Genomic DNA, 27039 nt, shown 5'->3' with positions numbered 1-27039 from the left:
TGAACACATTACAGAGTGAATTTCTCCCTAAATAGGAGGATAGGTTGCTTGATCTTCTCAAATTTGGCAAGATATTCATGAGCAAATGTATACAACTGAGAAAACATGATTATTGATCAGTCTCTCACATTGCTATCAATTAAAATCTTCCAGGACCTTATGCAGAACATCATCCTCAACACACCACACAAATGCCACATTTTTCTTTTCCTTCTTCCACAGCTCCCTCTACTGGGATGTGGGATCTAGAATACATTTAAATATGAACCACTGCTCCTTTAGCAAAAACATTCCACACATTTTCCTGACTGTTTGTATCCAAAAAGTGACAATAATCTATCACAATATCTTCTGATGGAAAATATATATTTGAACCAATTGCCATCATGGTAGACTCACAGGTTTCCCAGACTGCCTCTAATAGTTTAACTGTATTTACTAATAATGTACCAAGTTTGTTACTGCGGGTCTGAATCTTGACCATTTAAAAGCAATCCAGATACATAGATTAGTGTAAATTAAATAAGATTTATTGTAGTTTTAAAAATACATTTATTTCAATGTAATTACTTTTTGACAGCACACCTTTTGATTTCAAAGAAACCGTCCATACATTTTGAACTGAATGCCAAAAAAATTCAAAAGATAAAAGGTTCCCAGCAATGAGTTCCTGTATTTTGCATACCTCATAATATCATTAGACATATGGTTAGACATATCTTCACTGAAAATGGCTGATATCATTCAAAAGCTTACAAATTGTATTGTCAAACTAAGTATACATATGTGCAGCCATTTATTTAATTTTAAATGGGGCAATATGTAGATCTGCTACATCAATTATATATATTTTTTATAAACAAAGTAAATGTAACAAAACACTAAATCCTCAAAACATAGTTCAAACTAGATTTTGTATATCATGAATGGTCCGTCTGCATGCATAGTCTTCTCCAGTCCCATATAACTGTTTTCTACACAAACAGGGGCAGGGAATATGCTTTTTTCCATTTTTTAACTGCCAATTCCTGCTTTAACTTAAATACATCATAGCGTAAACCTTATTTTACATGATCTGAGGTTTTTGTTATTTGCCCAGCCCCAGTTGAAGCACATCAAGCCCGCTGTCTCTTTAACCGATAAAGCATGACAATAAAAAAATTTCAAAAATGAAACATAAAACAATTTAACTCAAAGAAAAAGACTTCACAGTAGCTAGAAGCAGACACTAAGGTAAACATTGGTTGGACCAGCTGCCTTCATTGTGGTACTAATACGTTCAAATGTAAAGTTATTTTTTTAATATTGTACAAGCTAAACTCATGCACCTTGAAGTGAAATGTCCCTTCTATGATTTGTATTTGAATTATATCAATCATTTATTTTTTCAGTGCTGAAAATATGGGTGCGTAATGGTGGAGTGGGGTATACAATATAGGTAAAAATGTTGCACCTTCAACTCTTTGGGTCTCAAATGTCACATTCTTCAATGAGCAAATATATACAGAAATGTTCATTAAAATCAAAAGGGATGCTGTCTAAATGTAATTGAATTCCAATTTCCAAAAGGTAAATACTGGCACATTGTTACATCTATGCACACATTGAACCATTTGCACCAATGTATTCACATGTTGAATATAACAGGTTTGATTGGCAGAGATGTTTGATGTCAGGTCTCTTCCGTGAGGTGGGATGCTTGTTGCGTGCTTTGAATCTGTAGCTGGCTGATCTGTTTCCGGAGTTGAACTATTTCCTCTTCCTGCTCTTCAACTTTCCTTTGCAAGCCATCGATAACCTGAAAAGAAAAGAATGGGACATGATATTTTACTAAAATGTATTGTAAATAGTTTAGCACCCAACCTAGCTGCATGGTCTGAAAATTACCCAGGTCAAATTATAGACATGCAATACTACTATCATTTGACTTTGTTTGATCCTGTAAAACAGCAGAGTACTGTAAATAACATAGCAAGCAGAAATTCAGCAACAACATCAAGTACATATCACAAGAGTAACACATACCATGTCTTTGCTGCTGAACAGCTCACTTTTCAGTAACTGTGCTGCGCTGGGCCGTAGAGAGGGGTCTCTGCTGGTCAGCAGTGTGATGTACTTGGCAAGAACAGGCCAACGCTGGGAGAAGGAGTGTGGGACCTTCCCCTCACGGAGGTCCTCTAGAGTACGTACACGTTCCATCTCTGTCCCAAAGGGCTGGAACAGTTCTAGCGCCAACACTCCTATGCTGTACATGTCAGACTGCAAGGGGCAAAAAAGGGCATTAGCAAGCAAGCAAGTTTATTTATATAGCACAATTCATACACAGAAACAATTCAATGTGCTTTACAAAGAAAAAACTAAAATACAGTACTCAAATGAAAACGTCAAAACAACATTGTAATATTAAAACATAGAATAAGAAAATAGAAATAGAATAAAACAGGATAAAAATCTAGGAAACTATAAAAGCTGTAAGGCTAAACGGTGTGGTTAAGTTTTACTGCTCAGTCTTAGACGCATGAAAAGAGAAGTGTTTTTAAACTGGATTTAAAAATGGATACATCTGGGCCACGTCTAAGATGTTCTGATAGTTTATTACAGTTGTGTGCAGCACAACTGCTAAATGCAGCTTGACCATGTTTAGTTTGGACTCAATTTGCTTACCTGTGTTCATGGATCTAAGAGCCCTGCTCGGCATATATTCTTCAAACATATCAGAAATATTTTTGGGGCCTAAACCATTCATTGATTTATAAACTAAAAGCACCACTTTAAAATCTATTCTGTAACTGACTGGTAGCCAGTGCAAAGATTGAAGAACCGGTGTGATGTGTACTCTTGCTCCTGGTAAACATTCTAGCAGAATCATGCAGCTGCAGCTGTTTTACAGTCTTTTTGGGGAGTCCATTACAGTAGTCAACCCAACTAGAGATAAAAGCATGGATGAGCTTCTCTTGGTCTTTTTGGACAACAAGCCCTTGATTCTGGCTATATTTTTAAGATGATAGAATGCTGTTTTGTGGAGTGCTCCTAATCTCAGCTTGTTACCTGTATAAAAGACGCCTGTCCACATAAGCAATCAATCAATCAGATTCCAAACTCTCCACCATGGCCAAGACCAAAGAGCTGTCCAAGGATGTCAGGGACAAGATTGTAGACCTACACAAGGCTGGAATGGGCTACAAGACCATCGCCAAGCAGCTTGGTGAGAAGGTGACAACAGTTGGTGCGATTATTCACAAATGGAAGAAACACAAAAGAACTGTCAATCTCCCTTGGCCTGGGGCTCCATGCAAGATCTCACCTTGTGGAGTTGCAATGATCATGAGAACGGTGAGGAATCAGCCCAGAACTACACGGGAGGATCTTGTCAATGATCTCAAGGCAGCTGGGACCATAGTCACCAAGAAAACAATTGGTAACACACTATGCTGTGAAGGACTGAAATCCTGCAGCGCCCGCAAGGTCCCCCTGCTCATGAAAGCACATGTACAGGCCCAACTGAAGTTTTCCAATGAACATCTGAATGATTCAGAGGAGAACTGGGTGAAAGTGTTGTGGTCAGATGAGACCAAAATCAAGCTCTTTGGCATCAACTCAACTCGCCATGTTAGGAGGAGGAGGAGGAATGCTGCCTATGACCCCAAGAACACCATCCCCACCGTCAAACATGCAGGTGGAAACATAATTTTTTATTAAAAAATAACAGGTAACAGGACAACTTCACTGCATCAAAGGTACGATGGAAACCTTAATGGCGTGGAGAAGACCTGCAAAGAGGAGTGGGACAAAATCCCTCCTGAGATGTGTGCAAACCTGGTGGCCAACTACAAGAAACGTCTGACCTCTGTGATTGCCAACAAGGGTTTTGCCACCAGGTACTAAGTCATGTTTCGCAGAGGGGTCGAATACTTATTTCACTCATTAAAATGCAAATCAATTTATAACATTTTTGTTGTAAAAAAAAAAGAACTTGCGTTTGTTATTCTGTCTCGCACTGTTCAAATAAACCTACGATTAAAATTAGAGACTGATCATTTCTTTGTCAGTGGGCAAACGTACAAAATCAGCAGGGGATCAAATAATTTTTTCTCTCACTGTATAGTCACTGTATAGTGCATCATATTTAGATCATGCTCTTGACAAAGTTTTTTTAATTTAAAACATTATTAGTATTTTTTATGAGAATGACTTTACCCTTGAATCATAGTGGGAGCCCTTCAGCTGTTCCGGTGCAGCGTAAACAAATGTCCCCACTCCAGTGGTGTGTGAGGAGCCTGCAGAAAGGGCACAGCGAGGGTCAAGACACACAGGACCAGAGCCAGCCAGCCTGAGCCAGGGGAAATGTCTGAGGTGAAGTTCATTGTGGTGCCACAAAATGGGATTTAATTGCAAATACCCATAGCAATATCTTCTGAGAACCATTAATTAATTTATAAATTGTGTGCATCGTCGACTTGTTAACCATTCACATAGAAATTGGCAAATCGTTGCATGGCAGATAGTGATACTATCAACAAAACCTGCAGAGCATCCACAGGTGAGAACCAGAACCCCAAGATCTTTTACTTACTTTCATAATAATAACAATTATTTTGCATACAACAATCATTTTTGCATACATTTCTCACCAGTGTTCAGTGGGGTAGAGGTTAGCTTTTCCTCATCATCTATTATGATATCCCTGCAAGCCAGCCCAAAGTCTCCAATCCTGACATGGCATTCAGGTCCATGTAGGAAAATATTCCTTGGCTTTATAAAAGACAGAAAAAAATGCGTTAGCGAAGTATAGAATTTACAAAATCATCACATACTTTCACATTTCCAAGGTGAGTGTGAATGCCTAAGAGATTCCAAACAGGGGATGCATTTTTTTAATATTGTGATTACCTCTAGGCACTTATATACTAACTGCTTAAGTATAGTTACAATTCTTATATATAGAACAGATAGCGCTAGTAATAAAACATGTCTGGGCCATGACTACATTTTAAACATCATTTCCATAAGAAAACCAGATTCAACAATGGAGTCCATGGTAAAATACCATCAAGTGTAGTTTCAAATTCACAAAGAAATCGTCAAAGGAGATATATCTAGTATAATCAAGCTTTTAAACTCTCACTCTATTAACGAGCCTGTAGAGATTTGGAAATATTCTACAGCTTTTCAAACACTTCCAAGACAGTTAAAAAACAAACAAAAAAAAAAAAAAAACAGTTAACAGTTTTTTAAAACAGTTAACTATATAGGAAAAGAATGAAAAGCAACACATTTGTAGTTTGTTAATCATAAATTATTTGCAGACCAGAAAAGGGCAATAATTAAAACACTTATACAGTAGGTCCATTATAATGTCTAAATAATTTAAATATAGATACAGATGTATACGAATGGGCTGGCGAATTATGTTTTACCTCCCCTCAAAACAATTGTATTACCTACCACAGATATATTGCCTCACTGGCCATATTTGGCACGCGGGTCTTAGTTTGCCCACCCCGGTATAGACTGTCATTATACGCCAGCACGAGAAATATTGTGCACTTGCTTCATGTTTAATTAAAAACGTATTTTAGAGTCATTATTTGAATAACGGATGGCTAAGCGTAATACAATCTATGGGTTATTTCCACGAGTGGACGACTCAAATGAACTCTATATCGACAGGTTCACCAGCAAAGAATGAAGACGTTTAAAGATTTGCTTATTATTGTCTTGTTGAGCAACACCACCACTGGTGTGCTGAAAGAGAAGTCATTTCGTTGTACTGATGAGGCAGAAAACAACAACTGAATAACCGATATTTCCAAACATACTTCAAACGCGCAACTTTTCAACAACATATAGTAAAATGGACGAACAACTATGTAATATCTTTTAAGATTAACAATGGAGTCAACCGTTAACTCTTCCGATGGTGAATTGTATGATGCGATCTTGACAGAAGACCTGGCGCGTATTATCAATTTTACCCAAAAACGGGGTTCCAACTTTGAGATCGATTTAAGAACCACGGGGCGTCTGCATGACATACTTTCCAAGGTAATCCACACAATAAAACATCAGACATTCAATTCCCTAATGATATGCTATTAATTTGCTTCCAATTGGAATCAACCAAGAACTAAAATAACTTGAAAGCCGTTTAATGCGCAATACAAAGTTATACTTTGTGGCTTCCCAACAGCTTTAATACACTTTGGTATATTAATAAAACTGCCTGGACATCTAAGGACGCAACACATCTCTTCCACGATTTGATGTGGCTAATGATGGACCTAAAACAATATTTTTATCCCTCATTAACTAAAAAGTGTTTTCTTTATATCTGCAGAGACATGTACATAAAGCATTCCCAACATATTTTTCTAATTTTTTACAACATGTTCTCTCTCGTTCATTGCCTGCAGGGCCTGGCCATTCTCCCACTCCACCTGGCTGCATGTTACAGGAAAGCAAAGAGTCTTGAGAGCCTTCTGTCTGCCGGGGCAGACCCGGACATCAGGTAGACCTATATTTGCATCTTCCAGTCAACTCAATGATTGAAGTCATACATTACAAGATCTATGACCATATTAGAACTTTACAGTGGTGCTAGTGCTAAACAAACAGGATTAGACCATTACAATATGCTGACTGTTTCTTGTGTTTCTTGTTTTGCTTTACCCCCACCCCAACTGAAACACAAACAGAAGTGAAAGAAAATCATTTGAATACAACAAATGAAAACAGAACAGAAATGCATCATCCAGCATAACAAAACCATTTTAACATGAGTATTTCCCCCATGTCTTCAAATGCTCACGGAATACTGATGTTGTTACAAGTTATACAGAAGTACAAAAGAAGCATGTCAAACTGAATCCATACAAATGGAAGTACTGGCTCACAGGCTGTGTGGATGTGAGAGGGTGCATTGGATATTAGTATGGGCCATGAGTGTGCGAGTGGGAGAGTTCAGGAGTTAGCACGTAAGACCAGTGAATGAGTGGATTCCGTCCAAAGGAGCAGCAGGGTCACAGACCAGGCGGTGCGCCAGACTGCAGGTATTCACTCAGAGCTGGCTATTCAGCGGTCGGATGGCAAGATTTTCCTCAGTCCATGTCACCTATGATGGGTCTGAAATGACCCCGTTTCTCCGATAGACCCATATAGAACAGCTTGTGGCCGAGATCCTCGACCTTCCTATGACACCATGTGTAGTTAAGTGGCCTGCAGGGCGGTCAGCTTGCTCTGTGAGTACGTGCCGGCTGATTTTACAACCCACTGGATTGTCAGCTTGCTCTGTGAGTACGTGCCGGCTGATTTTACAACCCACTGGATTGTCAGCTTGTTGAGGGCAGTACAGACAGTGACCAGACCCCCCACCGGGGATTGCTGTGTTGACGATCAATGTACAAAGGTCTTGCCAAACTTCCCCCTCTGTGGTTGGCCTGTCAGTAGCGTGACTTAAATCAGCCTGTCATTCCAAATGTCCTAAAACATTTGAAAAGCCGGGTGCTTATTGCCAGAATTCATAAATGGCACCATTAAGTCGGAAAGTCCACTACGGGTTTGTGAAAAAGATGGTCGCCACCAGTATTACAAACCTCTCGTATATGTCATCCCCTTTGCCAACTCCAGGGACCTAAGAGGCCGCAACACACTACACCTAGTGATCACCCACTGGCCTTCCATGCTGGCTCCCTGGCCCAAGGCAAGCACTGGGTTTGAGATGGCCATGACGTCTGTGCAGCGCCGAGCCGAGGACTGCATCAGGGTGCTCTGCAGCCACGGAGTCAACGTCAATGCTGAGGTAAAATCGGTCGGTACAGTGGCCCTGGGGAACATGAGTGGGTCTGTATAATTCCCAAGGCACAGTATATAATTTAAAAGATACTTTTCACTTGTGGTAGGGGAGGTGGTTAGGGAGGAATCAAAGTTAGAGGACCAACCACTCTCCCGGGGACGTTCCATAATCCCATGTTCCCTAACAAGCTTCACAGAGCCTTTAGAAGTAAAACTGGCCCACAATTGTGATCTTGGAGACTTCTTTGCCACTCTTGAGCCATCTTTCTCACGTAGCGTGGCGGCATTATACACATGCATCCTCTTCCAGGCAGCTTCATCACAACTCCAGTTTTACATTTCTGAAGTATTGCCGCAACAGCGGAGAGAAGTCTTTTCAGGTGTGTAGCTACCGTTTCATAGCCATTGTCTGTGTAGGTCAACAATCTTATGTCTTATTTCATGCAAGGGTGCTCTGGCTTTTCCAGTGTCCGCAAATGACTTAGCCTGTGTTTAAATTTCCCCCAAAAGATTCCAAAGACTCAGATGAACTAATCTGAAAATCTAATCTGGAATATCCATGAATTACAATTAATTAATAAAAAAAAAAAAAAAATTCAAGGTGCCAATGATTGTGAAACGCATATTTTTGACCAAAAAAAATATTTCTGATTTCCATTGATTGTGGCCACCTAGGTGGATAGTGACAGCCGCCACACTGCACTTCACCTGGCAGTTCGCTACGGAGCATCGCCCGCTATTGGCGTCCTGGTGAGCCACAGCGCCAAAATTAATGCTGTCGACCACTTCGGAATGACGCCCCTTCATATGGCGGCCGGGATTCTCAATACGGGGATGACAGCCAGACTGATTCAGCTTGGGGCTGACGTCAACAAGGTTGCAGTTGGTTAATTGGGTCTTTTTAGTTTTGTCATTTGTGTTCAGAGGAATGTTTCCGGTACAAACATACTGACAGTGTGTAAGAATGCCCCACATTATGTAATAAAGACGGCCTTTATTTGAAGGTGGTGAGTAAATCGGGGAACAGCCCCCTTCACCTGGCTTCCCTGGCAGCATGCAGCCGGCCCGGGCAGGCCCTGGAAGTGGACGTGAGCTGTATCACGGAGCTACTGGACCAGGGGGCTGACCCAGACATAGTGAACCACGCCGGCCACACGTCCCTGCATGAGGCCTGTATCGGAGGCTGCCCGGCGGTGGTGGAGTGCCACCTCAAGTATGGAGCCAACATTAACCGGCTGACCATTTCAGGAGAGAACTGCCTCTTTCTGTTCCTGGATCAGAAGCTGAACCTGAGGCACACATCCCTGCTGGAGAAACTACTCAACCTGACCTACCCGCTGACCATCACCAACAGGGATGGCCAGCTGCCCAGCACTTTGATGCTCCCGCAGTACCTCAAACAGAGGGACCAGCTGCTCAACCTGAGCCGACAGCCTAGAAGCCTGATGGACATAGCTAAGATCCACATCTACCAACTGTACGGAAGCAGTGCTGGTAGAGAGAGCCTTAAGCAAGTTCTGCCAGACAAGATGCACCACTTTGTGTTCCACCACTGAGAAAACACATCCAATATCACTTCTGTCAACAAGCGTGATGACATCTCACCTCCCGATATGGCCCACGAAGTCTAACAACTTTTGTCCATAGCGGTTGTTACTTAGATATTTTAACACACATTTTCTAAACGCAATCAATCACCCTCCAGATATAGGGAGGTTTACACAGGAACTACCTCATAAGAGGCAAAACCTCTTTTTGCAGGCCTTTGATGGTGCCCTTTTTGTTATGGATATGATTTATACAAACTTGCAAGAACATACCTTAAGGTCTCTATGCATGATTCCTCTTGAGTGAATGTATTCCACCCCTTCAAGTGTTTCATGTAGAATGCTGAGTGTTTGTTCAGTGTCCACTGACTCATAAGGATCTGAAACACAAAAGCCAAGACATGCTCCTCATGAACCAATCCTGCATAACATAACCCTAGTAAAGACATGGATAAAGTTGCATAAAGAACCAAAGCAACAAAGTGCCGCATCTCATAGTCATCTCAATATGTATATGCACTGGTCCAAAAAATTAAGGGAACACTTAAATCACAGTTCAGGTCTGAATGAAGGGAATATATTGAAGATCAAAATCTTTACTATACATTGTGTAATTTGTTGAGAACAAAATGTAACAACAGTCAGTGGAAAAAATAAATGAGGGCAGACATTGTCCTGCACCAGGAGGAACCCAGTGCCCACTGCACCAGCATAAGGTCTGAGGATTTCATCCCGGTACCTGACAGCAGTCAGGGTACCATTGGCTAGCACATGGAGGTCTGTGCAACCCTCCAAGGATATGCCTCCCCAGACCATCACTGACCCACTGCCAAACCGGTCATGCTGGATGATGTAGCAGGCAGCATAACGTTCACCACGGCATCTCCAGACTCTTTCATGTCTGTCACATTGTGCTCAGTGTGAACCTGCTCATCTGTGAAGACAACGGGGCACCAGTGGCGGACCAGCTGCACGGTGCTGGGCTCTGATCACAATCACTTATGCTTCCTAACTGGACAGACTGATATCCCAAGTTTAATTTACTTGGTTTTATACTGTGATGATTACGGGTTCCCAGAATCTTTTTGAGCAGTGTATTATATATACATTGTGTAGCTTAGTAGGTAAAACATGGTGCTTCAAACACCAATTACGGGTTTGATTCCCACTACAAGCCAGGACAAAAAGGCATGAAAACATGCTGCCTTACAATGTCAGTTGCTGTAGATATGAGCATTTGCATAATCACTAGTACGTTTATATTCTTACTCTGTGAGTTGTGTCGGGTGGTTCTGTCTGAGACCCAGTCTTTGAGGGAGCGTTCACACAACTGCATCTGGATATACAGCATGAGGTGGAACTGAACCTGAGGTAGTTATAGAAGTGTCCATTACAACTAGAGGAGAAAGATCGTCTATACATACACACCAAGACAAAAACACATAGACGTCCAGAGTTTGACGAGTATTGAGTAAAAACAACAGATGAGGCGGAGCCGCATATTGCAGTCCATCATGTAGGGTACAAGGTATCAGCACCTCCTTGGCAGGACATTTTGTCTCCCACTCCTTGCTCCCCATGTCAGTGTAGGAGTTGTTGTTCAGCTCCATCCGAGTTTCCGAGTTTCCCTCGGACAGGGCAGAACCGTCCCAGCTGATCGCAGGGCAGCCTTCGGCCGTGAGGCCACGCGGTCCCAGGAACACACAGGGAACAACGTTCTCTGGGATGCGGGAGTGGCTTTTCGGACACACCCCCTGTGCGCTGATCTTCTCTTTAGGAGCCAGGGAATTCCCGGGGAGCTGATCTGGCGCTTTGGCCATCGAGTCCTTCGAGTGATCAGAGTTCTCGAAGACTATCGATGAGCCGTTACTACTGACTGTACTCTCCTTGGTGCTGTTAGTGGATAAAACATGTTTGTTATGATAGCGAATCATAATTTGTCTTGTGATTTATTTATCTGAGACAAAGTCATACCGGTCTAGCAGTGCAGGGGTTTCCAGGGCTGGTAGTATTGATGCTGGATCAGAAAGACAGAAATGGTACCACATATAAATTATGAAAATATTATATAACAGGGATTTTGGCTATGAATAAAATTACTTTAAATTGCTTTACTGGTCCATGTCAGAGGACGCAAGGGAACTCACGGGTGGAGGCAGGTGCAACATGTTCCATCCAGGCAGTGTGATAGCCCACTACATTCATGTGCTGAAGACTAGATAAGACTTTCACCTCTCTGAGAACCTGAAACAAAATCAGGAAAATATTGAAGCAAATTCACATGCATTAACTTAAATCACAGCACTGAAAAATACTGCAGTTTTGGAACACATACATACATACATAGATACACATAGTGGGGAGAACAAGTATTTGATAACCTGCAAAATCGGCAGTGTATCAAATACTTGTTCTCCCCACTGTGTGTGTGTGTGTGTGTGTGTATATATATATATATATAGAAAGATGTAATATTTTTATAGAACAATAACATACCTTCATGCAATCATCCCTTGAAACATTATGAATGATAATTTTTTTCACAGCATACATCTGTCCATCCAGCTTGTTTGACACCTAAAGAGCAGATACATGTACATTTGTGCGGGAAGTCATATATTGTACTCTTTATTAATGCAATGGCATCAGTTTTAATTCAACTAAAACATTTAGTACCTTAAATACATTGCCATAGGATCCTTTCCCAAGTCTAGAGAGCTCTTCAAATTCACTGAGGTAGCGAGACGTTTGTGCATGGAAAAATCCCTCCTTTGGTCTATTATAAGAGGAAAAGAAACATGTAAAATGAAATTAAAGTTTTCAGTCAGTCAAATTTCCATCCACAGAATATTTCAAATCAAAATAACAAATAGGGCTCTAAAATGGTTATAGGACTGGGAGGATAACTTGGAAGATTGCTAAATCAACTGCGGACAAGGTGTTGTATTCTTTGCAGTGCGCACATATATCGCTCCATTTTCCTGTGACTGACAGACACTATTTGCCCACTCTTCTTTGCAAAAGCGCAAAGAATCTCTCTTCAGATCACCCCACAGATGTTCAATTGGATTCAGGTCCCGGTTCCAGCTGAAGAAAAACAGCCCCAAAGCATGATGCTGCCTCCACCATGCTTCATACTGTGGGAATGGTGTTCTTTGGGTGATGTGCAGTGTTGTTTTTGCGCCAAACAACCAAGTTCAACCTGGGTTTCATCAGACCATAACACATTTTCCCACATGCTTTTGGGGCACTTGATGTTTGTTTTTGCAAACTTCAGCCAGGCTTGGATGTTTTTCTTTGTAAGAAAAGGCTTCCGTCTTGCTACCCTACCCCGTAGCCCATTCATATGAAGAATACAGGAGATTGTTGTCACATGTAGCACACAGCCAGTACTTGCCAAAAATTCTTGCAGTTCCTTTAATGTTGCTGTAGGCCTCTTGGAAGCCTCCCTGACCAGCGTTCTTCTCATCTTTTCATCAATTTTGGAGGGACGTCCAGTTCTTGGTAAAGTCTCTGTTGTACCATATTTTCTCCACTTGATGATGACTATCTTCACTGTGTTCCACGGTATAAGAATATGTCAGGAAAAACTTTATTTGTGATTAATCAGACTCACTTTAAATGATGGGAGGTGTGTAATGACTTCTATTTAACATGAGTTTGAATGTGCTAGGTTAATTCGGAACACAGCCCAGAACACATGCCCAGTTATAAGAGGGTGTGCACACTTAAGCAACCTGGTTATTGTAAGGTTTTTATTTTAAATGTTTCCCCCTCAAAGATTTCAGCTTGTTTTTCAATTGAATTGTTCACATTACAAGTGAAAAAAGTTCTGACATGATTTCTCTGTCTAATTCTTTTACATCACAAAAACCTGGCATTTTCATAGGGGTGTGTAGACTTTTTATATCAACTGTGTGTGTGTGTATATGAAGAAAAATAAAACATCCAAGATTCATCATTAAACCTCAAATTAAAGTATTCCTACCTTGGCGTAAGGCTCTGAGGATCTGTGTTGAATAATCTTTGCCCCTGAAATGACATGAAGTAAAGCTAATTTCCAAACCGTAGGTGGGTCATGTAGGCAGAGAGTGTCAACCTGTTTTACTGGGTTACCTGTGGAGGTAGGGATATGCTGGCAGCATGTAGTAGTTCAGTGAAGGCTCTGTTGTGTTGGAGTCTGACCGTGCTGAATTCATCACTTATTGCCAACGGAGACACGAGATTCATAGCAGATAAACGCTGACCAATGACTGCAGTGGATGACAAACAGACAGCAGAAGAAGAGTTAACATAGAAATTGATAGAAAATGGTGGCTAGTATAATGTCTCCCACATGCTTTCTGGCAAACTCTAGCTGAGATTTGATTGGAATGTTTAAAATGGCTTTCTTTTTTCCCACTCTCCCATAAAGGCCACATTTGTGAAACACCCAGGTTATTGTTGCAGCATGCAGTGTCCCCCTGCTCAGCTGTGGAAGGCTGTCTCTCTTTTAGACCAGTGCCCCTTTTAGACCAGTGCCCCTCACACCTAGATTCTCCATATCTTAATAATAGATTTCACTGTGCTCTGGGGGATATTCAATGCCTTAGAAATGTGCTCATATCATACCCTAATTTGGTGCTCTTCAAGAGCTTTATTCCAGATTTGCTTTGAATTATGTTGTTTTTCTAGGTATTAAATAGGTACTAACCAACCGTGGGACCTTCCAGATACAGGTGTATTTCACCTGAAATCATGTGAAACACATGCACACAGGTGGACTCCATTCAACAAATTACTTCTAAAGACAATTGGTTACACCACAGTTAATTCAAGAGTCAAAGGGGATGAATACGTAGATAATCAATAATTATGAATTAAGTACTTAATTGAATTATATCAATCAATTACAAAACAGGAGTCAAACTGTTTTGTAATTGTAATTAATTTAGACATTATGGACTTTTTTTGTATACCTCCGTGGCAAAACAATTTTGATTAAATGCATTTTTATTTCATGTTTTAACACTATAATATGTGGAAAGGTAAGAGGCAAATGAATAATTGGAGCACTACAATTAAGTACATTTACAACTACTAGGCGTACAAAATCGAAATATTCTAAATAACTCTAAATATCTCCCAAAAAATCCCAAGAGGCAGCAGTCTGAATATGTAAAACCATTGCTAATATACATCTACATTGCATCCAATTGACAAGGTTCTGATATAATTACGTCCTCATTTACCTTTGAACAGCATACGAGAGCGGATTGGGTCGTTATCATAGACAAAGCACAGGTGTTCCAGCAAGGACCCAAGGAGCAGATGATTTGGGATGGCTGAGGCAAAGTCCTGGATGGATGGGTATTGCTTACCAGCCATCAGAACCTCACAGCTTTTTGAGTCTGAAGCTGTGGTGAAACAGAGAAGGACAAAACCGAACAAGAAAGAACAGTAAGTGTTTGGATCAATAAAATTGTGGTTTCGGTGGCTATTAACCAAAAGGCTGCTGGTTCAAATCCCAGAGTCAACAAGATTATAAAAATGTGTCATTGTCCATGAAACCCTAAGTGCTCTTCTAGGTTGTTGTGGATTAGAGTGTCTGCTTAGTGACTACAATGTACAGTTCGATAGCCTAGAAGTAATAGATGATGGGCCAGGACATGATGGCCCTCAATGTATAGATATGTCTGTGATTACTTGAATACCCTTTAAAAGGAAAATAAGCTTTGTAGTTTAACATTTGAAATAGAATGTGTTTCTTACCTTCAGCAATAACATTGGCAATTAATGCAGCGATTTCTTTCGACCCTAGGTCCATTTTGTTTACTGGTATGTGTGTTATTACATAGTTCAAAATGAAATGTCTTCATTTGCAAGATTAGGCTAAACACTCTAGGGTAAGGTAGCCCATCTTGTTTATCCATGCCAGGGTGTGCTCAGTTGTAAGGCTTATCTGTCCACAACAGTCCCCAGTCTCCTCCACCCCAGGACGTCCAGAGGGTATAACTACAACTCCATGTACTTTAGGCATCTCTCATACTTGTGTTGCTTTATTCTGTTTTCTTAAATCAGTGAATGCCCCGGGTTTGACAACAGAACCATATGATGTCAGTTGTGCTTAACTGACTGTCATCAACTATATGTATTCTACTCTAGCTACATTAAATAGCTTTTATATGGTTGCGTCTAGAAGAGAAGGGGCTTAAATTAAGATATTATTTCTGGGGCTACAGAAACAGTCATTTGTTTCCTCTTGCCAACTAGCTATCAAGATAACAGTAGTAAACTAGGACTGCAACTAACATCATTTGGCAACGTAACTAACAGATGTTCTATTTGCCCCAACCTGCTTTTACAAATAAAATGTTTTGAATTTGAATAAACCTGTTGTTTGCTGATCAACTACAGTAATCAAATTCGTGAGTGCTTGAGACTCGGCCACACATTTTCTGCAATGCTGTACTGTAGAACTGTAGCTAGCCAGTTAGCGTGCCATATTTGAACAATATCAGGTGTCTATCAACTGACTTACTGTCAAATTCAACATCATCGTCGTCTTCAATGTTGGTCAAATTAAACAACGTCCTTTCATGTCTTTTCGTGTTGGTGGGGGTTAGATTTCGACGAATCAATAAGTTGTTCATATTAGTGCTGATACTCGAACTTTCCTCTTTGATCCCTTGTTTCGGAGAGCTACACATAGCTAGCTTACCTACGACAGCGACTGGAGAGTTAAGCTTGTTAACCTTTTAATTATGAAAACATTTCCACATCTAACTGGAAGAAAATACTTTCTTTAAAATTTCCCATTTGGTTGACATGCTTAAAGAAAGAATTCGAAAGCTCGTCAATATCCCATATGGTCAACGATCAGCCATGTTTCCTACAACAGACGCACTAAGGGACCATCGGAATAGTGTATATAACGAGAAAAGAAGTCCAGTCTACTTATTAATTGACAGTAAGAAATAATGAATGGAGGCCGAATTTGAAGTGATGAGATTGTTTCACATGTATTTGTTAACGTATCCATATCATTGTGTGCAATCCATTAAATACTGTATTTTTTTTGTGTGCTGGCAGCATTATTTAGGCTACTCCCTGATCCCATGAACCCAGCTAGAATGATGAAATGTTGTCAGCATACAATTTTAAATATAAAGTGAACCGGAGTTAAATGGTGTTGATAAGAAAAACATAATTTTGGTTTGTGGTATTGAAATCTAAGATAACGCAGATAGAGAATATTATTTTCAATGTAATGTATAAAAATGAGGTGGTTCGGGCATCTGGTAAGGATGCCCCCAGGGCGTCTTCCTAGGGAGGTGTTCCAGGCACCTCCAGCTGGGAGGAGACCTCGGGTAGGCCCAGGACTAGGTGGAGAGATTATATTTCGACACTGGCCTAGGAACGCCTCGGGATCCCCCAGTCAGAGTTGGCAAATGTGGCTCGGGAAAGGGAAGTTTGGGGTCCCCTGCTGGAGCTGCTGCCCCCGCGACCCGATACCGGATAAGCGGATGAAGATGAGATGAGATGTATAAAAATGTTAGAAAGGTTTGGGGATTGAGAAGGTGGACGTGTTGGCTAATCAAGCCGGTAGAAATGGAGATACAGATTTAATGGTTGCTATATGAGTAAAGGAGAGGCTTAAACAATGATTTGGTCTAAGATGAAGAAGTAGCAGGCATTATGGGACACAGAGGAAAATGGAAGACACTACATTCAGGGACAGGCTGGGACGGGGAGGGTTGCAGGAAGAAAGAGTAAGGAGGAAATACTTTTTACTTGGTTAAGAGTGGGTCACTGTGGGCACAATAAGTATCTTCACATTATGGGTAAACATTTGACAGGTAGATTTGTGATTGTTTTGAATCTGTGTAGCATGTCCTGTTAGACTGTATGAATAATGAAAGAGAAAGGGTGACGTTGACAGAAAGTATGAGAAGTCAAGGGTTCAAGGGGTTGTAAGAGCACTTTGTTACAACCGTTGATGTAAAAAGGACTTTATAAATACATTTGATTGATTCAAATAATGTCACCTAGGGGATGACTGGAAAATATAATCAATAAAGTTAGTTTACGTGTTAAGGTTTTTAAGAATAGCAAATATATAGTTTTCATCGCTGGTTCACACTCCAGTACAGTAGGTGTCGGTAATGCACCATTAAAGTTGGATGCCAACCAACGTTAAACATCGAAGAGGAGGCAAAGAAGGAGGAGGAAGATGAAGAAGAATGATTAATGACTGAGCCAGGGACCGGTCTCTCTCCACTCAATTTCCATTCTATTTAAATCAATTCACTTTATTGGCATGACGCACATGTACATATTGCCAAAGTACAATCACAATGTTTGAACATATATATACACACACACACACACACATATATACACACATTTTGGGGGGATAATCAATAGATAAAATTAAAAATGTGCAAATACACACAAAAACAACAACAGAGAACTAAACAGTGGAAAACAGTGAGACAGGTGTGTGCTTGGTCAGACACTATCCCTCTATTTGTGGCAGTAATATACTGCGCTGCCAATACACAGCTCTCCATGCTCTCCCCCAACAGGATAGGAAGCCCTAAAACTTTTAATGATCCCTTTAAAAATGGGGAAATTATTGCTTCTGATAGCTTGGTACTTTTTACATCGTGTAAGGAAGTACAACTGTGTATCAGGTTCTGCTATGGTGCAGTGGTCACGCAACCTTTCCCTCCACTCTGACACAGACCTTCCCTGTTTCTTGTCGACATTCCATTCCAGTTGGTGGCAGTAATGAACGGTAAAGCTGGTTACCAACCACCATATAAAACCCTAGAAGATGAATAAGCTTCCAATCAAAAATGTTTTACACGGACGCGCGGAGACATGCATACATTGGCAACATGGAGGTCTAGTCTGTGCTTTTGCAGATAAAGTAGACCATTTTAGAAGAATGGTTATTATTTTAGATGAACGTGTAAATCTTCCTAGGTGTCAAAATGTGAGAGTATAATTAGCCAGCTCTTCGGCTTGCTTGTTTAAAGACTGCAGAGAATCGCCTTGACTCCTGTTGTCCCAGCTGAGCATCTAGCTAACGTAGGTAGTTACAGTATTAAAACAGCAGGTCACTGCACCTTAGTTACAAAAATATATTTGGCTGAATTCTTATACGAGTCGAGATGACGGATCCAAGGTGAGTGGTCACCGTTACTGTAGAACACATACAGGTTTCCTTGAAGTTGCTCCTTGATGTTACACCGAACTGCTATTGACCAACGTTTTGTATCACTAATACAAATACCTACACACTTGATGTACCAAAACAATATTATTATTATTCTTATTATACATTTTTGCAGTTCAGAACCGGCTGGAGCAATCAAGGCAATTGACAGGCACTCAGTGCATCAGATCTGCTCTGGGCAAGTTGTCTTGACCCTGGCCACAGCTGTCAAGGAACTGGTTGAGAACAGTATTGATGCAGGGGCCACCAGTGTTGGTAAGTGTCTTGCAATTCCTGGCAATGGTCTAGACACAATGTGGATAGAGTTTTGTCTGATTCCAGCCCATGCTGCAGCAGTACATGAACACTGGAGGAAGTAGCTTGGACCCCCACACCCCCTGGGCCACACATTAAATAGATTTTAATTCTTTACAATTATACTTTACAATTATAGTTGTGGGTGTGGAAGAAGTGTTAGATTTGAACAGAAGAGAAGTAGAGGAAGATACTTTTTTTTGTTGTTGAAGAAAAGTAGATGAGAGTTCTTTCTAACAACTGTGTTATTAGATTGGTAAAATATTTTTCTCTTACAATATATAATTTCACGTACTCCAAAGTCTCCAACAGAGGCAATCTGGTAGTTAAATCATACTGGTGCTGGGTAAAGTTTGTGATGCATTTGACCCAGGACCAGTGGAAGCACCATGATTGCAGGTTGAGGTAACAGGGCTGATGGTTTGTGAGCGACCTGTCTTGAACTTCAGCGTAATGTAAAGGAGGGAAAGGAGTGTGCTGATCAATACATTGTAAGCCTATTAATTACATGGTAACACACACCAGTCTATTCTTAAGGATGTTCCTGTCATTTAACTTGTTAGGAACAAGCGTTCTCTCCCTAAAAAGGCTATTAGGCAGAGTATTAAAAAAGGATATAAATAAATAGCTTCATCCTTTTGTTGTGTATAGCATTTTTGGGTATTTCATTGTGAATGCATGCAGATATTGAGGTTACATGATTCCCTGTTATTTAATTGTTTCTACCTATTATTTTTAGACATAAAATTGAAGGACAGCGGTACAGAACTTGTGGAAGTGTCTGATAACGGTAAAGGAGTGGAAGAAGCAAATTTTGAAGGACTGAGTGAGTATAAACTTTTCTGAATAAAAAATAAATAAATAAATATATATATATATATATATATATATATATCTAGCATACTGTATTATTGTGAACTGTATTTATGGGATACTGTAACTGTACTCATGCCCTTGATTTTATCTTCCTGTTTACAGCCTTGAAGCACCACACATCAAAGCTGAGGGATTTCACTGACCTAATCCATGTGGAAACATTTGGATTTCGAGGAGAAGCCCTCAGCTCTCTATGTGCCCTCAGGTAAAGCAGTGTTCCATCTCCAGGTTGGCTGAAGAGTATAACTTAACTATCTTAATTCCAAGGCTGAGTTCCAGTTGTCAGAGTGAACATGAGAAGTACATTGTCCCAAGAGAATTAGTGAAATCTCCAAAAAGGCAACAAAGCAGAGTCTGATCTGATTCTCAGGGATTACAAGTGAATTTTGGGTTGCAATGTCCTCCATTCATGCTTTTACTCCCTGGCCGTAAGTCTACAGCATTCTACACTCATTGAGAAGAAATTGCCAGCAGCAAACTATAATCACTGCCATGGCAACGCCTAAGTGTGAATTACGAGCTGGGGGAATAGTGGCTAGTCTTTTCCAGTAGTTAACTTGACTGATACAGTCTCCACTTACATGATGTCCACAGTCTGTAGCATGCAAGTCTTTAAAGCATCTAAGGAAGAGATGGGGATGTGCTCTCATATGGACATTTGAAGATTAGCCTTTTTCAGCTGACCTCTGTTCTTCCCCCAGTGACCTCACTGTGGTGACCTGTCACGAGGCTGCCCAGGTGGGCACCAGGCTAGTGTTTGACCACAGTGGTCACCTGACCCAGCGTTCACCCCACCCCAGGCAGAAGGGCACGACGGTCAGCCTGGGTCAGCTCTTTTATACCCTGCCCGTCCGACACAAAGAGTTCCAACGCAACATCAAGAAGGTCAGTCATTAATTACTTAAACCAAATTGTAGTTTGGTCCTAGAGAAAGTGGTGTATCATTCTTGCACTGTACATTAGTGAACCTTAACAAACCAACTGATTTAATAAAAACTGTCCTTTAAATGGAATGTCATTAATATCTTACCTTTTTCGATTCTGCTATTACGCAGCGTTTTCCACAGAGAAATGGTGTAGGGAATGCATAAAGGATTGACTCTTCTTGTGTGCAGGAATACACCAAGACGATTTGTGTGCTCCAGTCCTACTGCATCATTTCGACAGGGGTTCGTATCACCTGCACCAACCAGACAGGACAGGGCAAACGCACCCCAGTCCTCTCTACCAATGGCAGCCATAGTATGAAGGACAACATCGGAGCCATATTTGGCCCCAAACAACTGCAGAGTCTGCTCCCGTTCCAGCAGCTCTCCCCAACAGACACCGTCAAGGAAGACTATGGACTAAGTAACACTGAACTGCCAAAAGACCTCTTCACCATCTCTGGTTTTGTGTCGCGAGGGGACCATGGTGTTGGCAGAAGTGCCACTGACAGACAGTTCTACTACATCAACAACCGACCATGTGATCCTTCTAAGATCTCCAAGCTTGTGAATGAAGTATATCACATGTTTAACAGACACCAATATCCGTTCATAGCATTGAACATCACCGTTGCTTCAGAATGTGTGGATGTGAACGTCACCCCAGATAAGCGTCAGATATTTCTACAGGAGGAGAAGCTGCTGCTTGCGATCATTAAGAGTTCTCTCATTGCCATGTATGAGAGTGGCGTCAACAAAATCAGCCTCAACCAGATATCCTTCTCCACAAACAGTGAACACACTTCAAAAGATTTCTACAGAGCAGCAGAGCTTTCACCTGATGTGGAAGGATGCCAGATAGTTCCGGCATCTGAGACAGCTTTGGAAACTAGACATGATTCGAAGGCTGTGGTACCTGGCCCTTGGCCGTCTCTCAACTTAGCTGGTCTAAAGACTGCTTTTTCCATGCATACCAGCCAAGGCACTGGGGCTAAGTCGACCACCACGAAAGCAGTTAACACTGGTCCAACCCAGAAGAAGCTGCCATCTTTCTTCAGAGGTGCTGAGAAGAGTCAGGAGGAGCGAAAGTCAAGTTCACTATCTCCTTTCGAATCCAGTGAAGGTGCAGGGAATTGTTCCCCTGTGGGGAGGTCTGTTCTGGATGGGTTCAGGTATGGAAGGAAGACGGACAGCGACCTAGACCCTGGGGGAGAGAGCCTCCTGTCAGAGAGCAGCTCTTCCTCAGCCGCACCAGACAGCCTCTGTGCTACTACAGGGTTAGAGTTCACCTCGCCAGAAGTAGCTGTAGATGACAAACCTGATATAAAATGTGAGGTGCTTGATGAACCTTTGGATGAGGAAGACACAGTTGAAAGGCACATTGACCGTCAGATTGAAGAACATCTTTCAGAAGCAGCTGATGAGACAGATGTCAGTCCTGATGCCAAGAAAGCTAAACTGGAGGATAGTTGTTTCTCCTCAGAGAACAAGAACACTCATTCTGTCTGCTCTGAGGTAACCTCTGGGACTAAGATGGATGCCCCAGTCTGCTTACAAAAGAGGGCAGTGCCACTGCAGTTCTCCTTCCAGGAGCTAGGTGGCAGGCTGAGGAAGCTGCAGGAACAGCAGAGACAGAAGGCGGAAGACCAGCTGCGCTACAGGCGCTTCAAAGCCAAGATCAGTCCAGGAGAGAACCAGAGTGCAGAGGATGAATTAAAGAAGGAGATACGGTAGGTAGGGGGTCTACTGCTGTTGCACATTTGTAGGTAGGGGGTCTACTGCTGTTGTACATTGGTAGGTAGGGGGTCTACTGCTGTTGCACATTTGTAGGTAGGGGGTCTACTGCTGTTGCACATTTGTAGGTAGGGGGTCTACTGCTGTTGCACATTTGTAGATAGGGGGTCTACTGCTGTTGCACATTGGTAGGTAGGGGGTCTACTGCTGTTGCACATCGGTAGGTAGGGGGTCTACTGCTGTTGCACATTGGTAGGTAGGGGGTCTACTGCTGTTGCACATTGGTAGGTAGGGGGTCTACTGCTGTTGCACATTGGTAGGTAGGGGGTCTACTGCTGTTGGACGTTGGTTGGTAGGTATGGGGTCTACTGCTGTTGGACGTTGGTTGGTAGGGGGGGTCTACTGCTGTTGGACGTTGGTAGGTACAGAAGTGGTACACTTTATAATACTTTTATAATACTTGTCTATTTGTTTTGGCATTGACCTTGCAAAGTGCTCGATTTCTTTCTTTTCTTTCCTCCACAGTCAAGTTGAAGTATGTTACAGTAAGGGATGTTTTTTATAGTTATTGCACAGTTTGTAAAATATCTCTCTGTCATCCCACAGCAAAGACAGTTTTAAGGCTATGGAGATAATCGGGCAGTTTAACCTGGGCTTCATCATCACTAAGCTCAACTCTGACATCTTCATGATTGACCAGCATGCCACCGACGAGAAGTACAACTTTGAGATGCTTCAGCAGCACACTGTACTCCAAGGACAGAGACTCATAGTGTAGGAAATCCCTATTAAATGTAATCCCTGTTAAGGATTGAAGTTGTTTATATTGACAACCTGAAATGTTGGTTTTAAAATAAGATATTTTATCCAGCCCACAGAATCTTCACCTTACTGCAGTCAGTGAGAACGTTCTCATGGAGAATCTTGATATTTTCAGGAAGAACGGCTTTGATTTTCTCATAGATGAGGACGGTAAGTCAAATGGAAAGTACCAAAATATTTGTATTTTGTGGGAAGATGAATCCTTTCAAATGTGCGCCATGAGAAATTAATGATTGTCCATTTAATTTCCATTGTTTTTGTAGACCCACTTACCCCAGCAACTTACATTATGGAGCGCATGTTTTTTTTCTTTTTTTTTTCTTGCTGGCTCCTTTTGGGATTTGAACCCACCAATATGGCATTGCAAGGCCAATGCTATACCAACAAAGCTACAACATACTTAAGCATTTGGACAGGGTCACTAGTGTTGGTGTCTGGTGAAGCCATGCTTTTGTGTATTTGGATCTGTGCTTTGGGTCTAATGGACGCCTGACGGTTTTGTGCCAAAATTGCCTGGTATTTGGAACTGTTCATAATTCCCTCCATCCTGACTAAGGCCCTGGTTCCAGTTGAAGAAAAACAGCCCCAAAGCATGATGCTGCCACCACAATGCTTCACTGTGGGTATGGTGTTCTTTGGGAGATGTGCAGTGTTGTTTTGGCGCCAAACATACCTTTTGGAATTATGGCCAAAAAGTTCAACCTTGGTTTCATCAGACCGTAACACATTTTCCCACGTGCTTTTGGGGGACTTGATGTTTGTTTTTGCAAACTTAAGCCAGGCTTGGATGTTTTTCTTTGTAACGGAAGAAAAGGCTTCCGCCTTGCCACCCTACCCCATAGCCCATTCATATGAAGAATACGATAGATTGTTGTCACATGTAGCACACAGCCAGTACTTGCCAGAAATTCCTGCAGTTCCTTTAATGTTGTTGTAAGCCTCTTGGAAGCCTCCCTGACCAGTGTTCTTGTCTTTTCATCAATTTTGGAGGGACGTCCAGTTCTTGGTAATGTCTCTGTTGTGCCATATTTTCTCCACTTGATGATGACTGTCTTCACTGTTTTCCATGGTATATCTAATGCTTTGGAAATTATTTTGTACCCTTCTCCTGCCTGATGTCTTTCAACAATGAGATCCCTCTGATGCTTTGGAAGCTCTCTGCGGACCATGGCTTTTGCTCTGAGATTCAACTAAGAAAATCTCAGGAAAATCCTACTAGAACAGCTGAACTTTATTTGTGATTAATCAGTCACCCTAAATGATGGCAGGTGTGTAATGACTTCTATTTAACGAGTTTCAATTTGATTGGTTAATTCTGAACACAGCCACATACCCAGTTATAAGAGATTATGCACACTTATGCAACCGGGTTATTGTAAGGTTTTTATTTTTCCCCCTTGAAGATTTCAGTTTGTTTTTTGAATTGTTCACATTATAGGTCACATTAAAAGTGGAAAAAGTTCTGACATTATTTATCATTGTCTCATTCCTTTACATCACAAAAACCTGGCTTTTTATCAGGGTTGTGTAGACTTTATATATACTCTGTATATACACAATAGGTTTTGTATCATGCCAGGTAATGTTCCTATTGGTTTTCTAATTCTGAATTCCATTTTGTTGTGTTCCAGCCCAGGTAATGGAGCGGGTGAAGCTGGTGTCCCTGCCTACCAGTAAGAACTGGACATTTGGTCTGGGTGACATCGAGGAGCTCATCTTCATGTTGAGTGACAGCCCGGGAGTAATGTGTCGGCCTTCTCGCGTCAGGCAGATGTTTGCCTCCAGGGCCTGCAGGAAATCAGTGAGTGTTAGGTTTTTATCATGTATTTTCAACAATATACAGGTGCTGGTCATAAAATTTGAATATCATCAAAAAGTTGATTTATTTCAGTAATTCCATTCAAAAAGTGAAACTTGTATAATGTATATATTCATTCCACACAGACTGATTATATTTCAAGTGTTTATTTCTTTTAATTTTGATGATTATGACTGACAACTAATGAAAAACCCAAATTCAGTATCTCAGAAAATTAGAATATTGTGAAAAAGTTCAATATTGAAGACACCTGGTGCCACACTCTAATCAGTTAATTAACCCAGAACACCTGCAAAGGCCTTTAAATGGCCTCTCAGTCTAGTTCTGCAGGCTACACAATCATGGGGAAGACTGCTGACTTGACAGCTGTCCAAAAGACGACCATTGACACCTTGCACAAGGAGGGCAAGACACAAAAGGTCATTGCTAAAGAGGCTGGCTGTTCACAGAGCTCTGTGTCAAAGCACATTAATAGAAAGGCGAAGGGAAGGAAAAGATGTGGTAGAAAAAATTGTACAAGCAATCGGGATAACCACACCCTGATTGTGAAACAAAACCCATTCAAAAATGTGGGGGAGATTCATAAAGAGTGGACTGCAGCTGGGAATCAGTGCTTCAAGAACCACCACGCACAGACGTATGCAAGACATGGGTTTCAGCTGTCGCATTCCTTGTGTCAAACCAGTCTTGAAGACAAAAAGGACTGGACTGCTCCTGAGTTATGTTCTCTGATTAAAGTAAATTTGGCATTTCCTTTGGAAATCAAGGTCCCAGAGTCTGGAGGAAGGGAGGAGAGGAACAGAATCCACGTTGCTTGAAGTCCAGTGTAAAGTTTCCACAGTCAGTGATGGTTTGGAGTGCCATGTCATCTGCTGGTGTTGGTCCACTGTGTTTTCTGAGGTCCAAGGTCAACGCAGCTCTCTATCAGGAAGTTTTAGAGCACTTCATGCTTCCTGCTGCTGACCAACTTTTATGGAGATGCAGATTTCCTTTTCCAACAGGACTTGGCACCTGCACACAGTGCCAAAGCTACCAGTACCTGGTTTAAGGACCATGGTATCCCTGTTCTTAATTGGCCAGCAAACTCACCTGACCTTAACCCTATAGAAAATCTATGGGGTATTGTGAAGAGGAAGATGCGATACGCCAGATCCAACAATGCAGAAGAGCTGAAGGCCACTATCAGAGCAACCTGGGCTCTCATAACACCTGAGCAGTGCCACAGACTGATCGACTCCATTGCTGTAGTAACTCAGTCAAAAGGAGCCCCAACTAAGTATTGAGTGCTGACATGCTCATACTTTTCATGTTCATACTTTTCAGTTGGCCATCATTTCTAAAAATCCTGTTTTTGTATTGGTCTTAAGTAATATTAAAATGTTCGGAGATACTGAATTTGGGATTTTCATTAGTTGTCAGTTATAATCATCACAATTAAAAGAAATAAACATTTCATGATTGTTTTTTTGACATACTAATCTTGATCAAATATATTTAATCAAGATTATGCAATCTATGTACCTTATTAGCTCTGGTCGAATGCGTTTATGTACTGTCTCCCTCTTAAGGTGATGATTGGTACTGCTCTGAGCACCACTGAAATGAAGAAGCTTGTGGTTCATATGGGGGAGATTGAGCAGCCATGGAACTGTCCACATGGCAGACCCACCATGAGACATCTTGCAAACCTGAACATCATCTCACAAGACTGAAAGTTACTTTGGTTTTTAACTCAGCCCGGCCAACTCAACGCTTCTACAACGTGTTTACAATTTACATTTCATTAATTTACAGTAGCAACACCATACTGTTTTTGAACTAGTTCTTTCTGGGAACTAACCCACAACCTTGGTTTTCAGGTTTATTGCTCCACATCACAGCATTTTTGCTTTTAGCAAATACTGTCATGTGAAATCGAGGCCTGTTAGATTACTTTTCTTCAAATGTTGAATGGGGGAAAAAATTATCATAGTGATGGAAATGTTTGTCTCTGTACCATTATTGTTT

The 27039-nt window shown here is 41.3% G+C and overlaps 3 protein-coding genes across 8 annotated transcripts; 2 read left to right on the top strand and 1 right to left on the bottom strand.

Annotated features, from left to right (window-relative positions):
- Window positions 1-339: 339 nt before the first annotated feature.
- Window positions 340-16223, bottom strand: eif2ak1 (eukaryotic translation initiation factor 2-alpha kinase 1). 6 transcript variants are annotated; one of them, XM_020046856.2, is made up of 16 exons: window positions 15090-15365; window positions 14570-14734; window positions 14032-14067; window positions 13455-13591; window positions 13327-13370; window positions 12015-12114; window positions 11835-11915; window positions 11486-11582; window positions 11313-11355; window positions 10877-11231; window positions 10608-10704; window positions 9612-9718; window positions 4623-4752; window positions 4198-4277; window positions 2026-2259; window positions 340-1798 (listed from the first exon to the last, which is right to left on the bottom strand). In XM_020046856.2, the coding sequence occupies exons 1-16, from the start codon at window positions 15142-15144 to the stop codon at window positions 1673-1675; spliced, it is 1887 nt and encodes a 628-aa protein (XP_019902415.2). In that variant the 5' UTR covers window positions 15145-15365; the 3' UTR covers window positions 340-1672. The 6 variants fall into 6 exon arrangements, with proteins under 6 accessions (XP_019902415.2, XP_019902412.2, XP_010904149.2 ...); XM_020046853.2 differs by lacking the exon at window positions 15090-15365 and adding an exon at window positions 15859-16223 and having other exon boundaries at window positions 342-1798; XM_010905847.3 differs by lacking the exon at window positions 15090-15365 and adding an exon at window positions 15859-16223 and having other exon boundaries at window positions 509-1798; window positions 4632-4752.
- Window positions 5372-8857, top strand: LOC106024295 (ankyrin repeat domain-containing protein 61). The gene is made up of 4 exons (XM_034292307.1): window positions 5372-6045; window positions 6414-6508; window positions 7627-7798; window positions 8467-8857. The coding sequence occupies exons 1-4, from the start codon at window positions 5893-5895 to the stop codon at window positions 8680-8682; spliced, it is 636 nt and encodes a 211-aa protein (XP_034148198.1). The 5' UTR covers window positions 5372-5892; the 3' UTR covers window positions 8683-8857.
- A 1969-nt stretch (window positions 16224-18192) lies between the features above and the next one.
- pms2 (PMS1 homolog 2, mismatch repair system component) lies at window positions 18193-26789 on the top strand. Its single transcript, XM_010905887.4, has 10 exons — window positions 18193-18510; window positions 18677-18816; window positions 19595-19681; window positions 19834-19936; window positions 20433-20616; window positions 20847-22387; window positions 22998-23165; window positions 23263-23363; window positions 24845-25014; window positions 26601-26789. Exons 1-10 carry the CDS (start codon window positions 18497-18499, stop codon window positions 26742-26744), a joined length of 2652 nt encoding a protein of 883 aa, XP_010904189.2. The 5' UTR covers window positions 18193-18496; the 3' UTR covers window positions 26745-26789.
- Window positions 26790-27039: the final 250 nt, after the last annotated feature.

The sequence above is a fragment of the Esox lucius genome, chromosome 5 (assembly GCF_011004845.1).
Source record: "Esox lucius isolate fEsoLuc1 chromosome 5, fEsoLuc1.pri, whole genome shotgun sequence".
Lineage (NCBI taxonomy): Eukaryota > Metazoa > Chordata > Actinopteri > Esociformes > Esocidae > Esox > Esox lucius.
Note: the sequence above shows the minus strand (reverse complement) of the source record. Positions and strands in the feature narration are given on the sequence as shown.